At 26.7% G+C, this 3,834-nt stretch overlaps 1 protein-coding gene across 1 annotated transcript in view; it reads left to right on the top strand.

Annotated features, from left to right (window-relative positions):
* LOC107441111 (Lysine demethylase 5) overlaps positions 1–3,834 on the top strand; it is a 67,082-nt gene that overhangs the window by 45,305 nt on the left and 17,943 nt on the right. Inside the window, 1 exon segment of the mRNA XM_071180890.1 lies at positions 1,649–1,828. Coding sequence (XP_071036991.1) covers positions 1,649–1,828 — 180 coding nt within the window.

Raw genomic sequence — 3,834 nt, 5'->3', positions numbered from 1 at the left:
TTTTAATTTAAAATAAAGCTGTTTACAAATTTCCTCAAAGTGTACATACATACATTACATCTTACCTTATTTAAAATAAATCATTTATGCAGGTCTGTCTCATTTTTGGTTTCATTTTTCGAACAATGTTTTCTAGATTTTGTAACTTCTCAAAATATTTCTCAGCTCCCTCATAGTTTGTAAAAAATTTCGTATGCCATTTATTGCATTGAAGGCTTCCGCTTGGGTTACAGCTACAGTCTCAGGATCACTGTCATTGTCCTCACTGTGAATATGAAACAATTTCAGAAATTGTAGCTTGTTCGTTGGTTGCAACATTTTCATAGAACTCGAGAGTTAGTAATTGCCTTGTAAAGAAGTTAAATAGGCTTTTGTTAGAAAAGAGCTCCACTTGTCTCAGATAAAAATGACATTATAAGCAATAACAGTTTTTAAAACTTGACCATATATCCGATAACCTGTAACAAAGAATTCCTATTCAGTGAGCCAGGACTTCGGAAAAGTGACCTTATATGCGGATGACCTTATATCGAGGTCTGACTACATATGTATATATATACTATGGTTCATTATATCCAAATTCTTTGAAAAATATTTTTGTAACATAGGACAGTTATATTCTTGGAAATAATGATTGTGGTATGACATAATTTGCTTATAAATTTTTAATTATTTAAATAAAAAAGAAAATTATTTACTTAACTTAAAATTGATTTTGATTTCATATTAATTATCTATGATAGAATTGAGTGATTTCTGATTGAATACTTGAATACAATTTAATTTTAAGTAGAGTCCATTAATTTCTGTATTAATAATCAATAAATCCAGAATTTTCTTATCTACATTTTCTCTGGCAGAAAAAAAAAAAACTAATATATTCACTATTGATTTTGCCTGCAACACTATTTCACTTTTTTCTTCATTTCTTTTTAAATCTTTTTTTCTTTCTTCAGTATTGTACTTTTGTTACAAAAGAAGATAATTATTATTAAGATTGAAAATTTTGATAATTTTAACTCAGTCGGAAATGCTTTCCTTTCTACAGAATTCACAATTTTTACTGCTTTTGGACAAAAAAAAGTCTGCTTATCTCTTATTGATATAAAAGAACACTAAGAAAACAACTGTGAAACTGATTAAATTCTTTGACTGCCTTTTTTTTTTTAAATTTCAAAAGGTGATTTGTAATGAATAGGGGTTTGTAGAGTAAGTGGATTCCAAGAATCAGGGAAGCAAGTTAACAAGTGACCAGAAGATGATTCTTAAAATAGAGAGATTTGTTCCTGCATAGTTTAATGGGAGATGGGACCACTAAAAATGTTCACAATGAACCAGGTTCACTTTAGTGGGATTTGACTGTATTATTAATTATGACCTTTTGTTAGTTTTTTTTTTTTTTTGAAAAGCATTATAAAATAAATCAATAATATATGAGGAAACAAATTTGTCATATTAATAGAATAATATTAACACCTAAAAATGTGAATAGTGCAAACTGAATTTATGTTATTCATTTACTAATTTAGTTAGATTGTTAGCAGAAAATTTACTAACTTATAAATTTCGGAATAAATTTTTTTTATAGTTACTACTTTAAGTTATATTAGTTTACTTTATTATAATAAATTTGTATATATTTTTTTAGAGCGGAGAGCATTATCCTTATATTGAAGTCTTAGAGTATTTAGTTTCGAAAGGTAGACCTATACCAGTGAGACTTGAACAGCTGAATCAAATGGAGAACCATGTGGAAGCTGCTAAAGCATGGAGGGAGAAAACGGCTAAAACATTCATGAAGAAAAACTCACAGTATTCTCTCGTGGAGGTATTTTTTATTAAATTTTTATCTTTTTTAACCATAATGATAAAAATGTTGTTTATTAAATAATATTTTAAATTAGTTTTTTGAGTATTAAGATAAGTTCACTGTTACTTTATCTCAGCCTAACATGGTGAAATCCTGGAAAAATTAAACCTGTTTTTTTTTTACTGGGGACCAATAAAATATATTTTCATAAACTAAAATTAAAATGTCCTTTATCAGTGAATATGAAACACAAAAACAGGCATGCATATTATAATTTTTGTCTTCATCGATTGAATGTTTATTTTGCTATCAATTACCTTTTTCTTTGACCAAAATATAAAAAATGAATATCTTTTATTGATGGTAGCATAGGTATTGATGGTAGTTTACCCATTTTATTTCAAATCATTGTATAAAATTAAATATCAGGATTTTTTTTTTTTTAAATAAAACACAATCTTTTTATTTTCATCCTAAGTGAATTTCATCACCGAAATATTGTTATCTTAAACTTTAATTGTTTCATTTTGTCTTTAAGTGTAGCTAAAATTAACCAGCTTTTTGAAACTTGTCATCAATTATAATGTAATACTTAAAATGGAGTGATATAATTTTAAAAAATAGCTATATGAAATTCTTAAGTCATTAATAAAAAAATTTTAAAAAAAATCACTTTTTTTTATCAAATTTTTCTTCTTTGAATTTATTTTCTATTGCACTCTAATTTCTACAACACTGCAAAGTTAAATTGATACAAAATCTAGTTATTTAGCAAAAGGAAGATGGAGAATGCTTTTAAGAAAAACATGTCAAATCGTCCTGTGATTTTTTTCTTTAAAAAAAAATAATTTAAATATGCAAATAATATTCTTTTTTGTGTAATGTAAATTAGTTTTAAAATTATTACTGTAAAAAAATAATAAATAAAAATTCACGTTGGAGTGACTCCTTTTATCAGTTTATTATACTTAATTTTACATCATTAATCAGTTTATTTATAATTTTGCATCATTAATTTTACAGACTTAAATGATGTTTACATACAGAAGTGAAGTAATTTTAGACTGATAAAATGCTTTTATATTTTTACAAGAAAGTTTTATCCCTGAGTTAAGAATATAAATTATTGTAAACTCAGGGATGAGATTCTTCCGCGGATTCGCGGATTTCCGCTTTTTCTCAGATTTTTCCATTTTTCCCGCTAATTTCCGCTGAAATTTTTTTTGTTGCTCAAGTTAAAATATTTTATGAGGAATTAAATTTTCCGCGGAGCGAAGTTATTTAAGTCCTCATTTCTCCCTCTGAAGTTTCTCTAAAAATCATTTCCTTGGGATAAAACTGGTTGATCTTTATACAGGGATGAGATTTTTTTCGCTTTTGTCTCTCGAATTTCAGCCTTTTTATCAAAAACTCAGATTCTTTAAAAGTTTTGTTTTTTTATTTTTTATTTATTTATAAATATCCCGTTTTTTTTAAAAAAAATTCAGTCCTTGAAGTCAAATTATTATATTTATTTACGATTTTCAAAGAAAAACAGAAAATTCAAACTACGTCCTAGCTGCTAATCCTTCCGCATGTTTACTTATTTCAGCTATTTTCTCCGATTTCACGCACAGAAAATAAGATTTTCCGTATTTTTTATCCGTCGGCGGGATAGCTCGTATTTTCGTAATTTAGACGTCGCTGCTTCTTGTACTCTGGAGAGAAAGCAAACAAAAAAGGCGAAAAAAAAAATAGAGGTGGATTTGTGGTGAAAATATTTATTTGCTCATTCAATTAATCTTGTAAATGTTTATTTATTGTGTAAACAAAAAGCAATTCAAACAAGCCTTTTAGAAATCCCAAGTCCAGACTCTGCAAATATCTCGATTTTTATTCATGCTATTTTAATATCAATCATCGATTTTCGTATTTACCTGATTTAAAAGTTGTGCATTGCAATTCTTATTTACGCTTTTTAAATATCGCACATTATGACTCGTATTTACGAGATTTAAAAATCTAATATCGTGTTTTGTATTTTT

The sequence above is a fragment of the Parasteatoda tepidariorum genome, chromosome 5 (genome assembly GCF_043381705.1).
Source record: "Parasteatoda tepidariorum isolate YZ-2023 chromosome 5, CAS_Ptep_4.0, whole genome shotgun sequence".
In the NCBI taxonomy this organism is placed as follows: domain Eukaryota; kingdom Metazoa; phylum Arthropoda; class Arachnida; order Araneae; family Theridiidae; genus Parasteatoda; species Parasteatoda tepidariorum.
The sequence above is the reverse complement of the archived record's forward strand: the minus strand, read 5'-3'. Positions and strand labels throughout refer to the sequence as shown.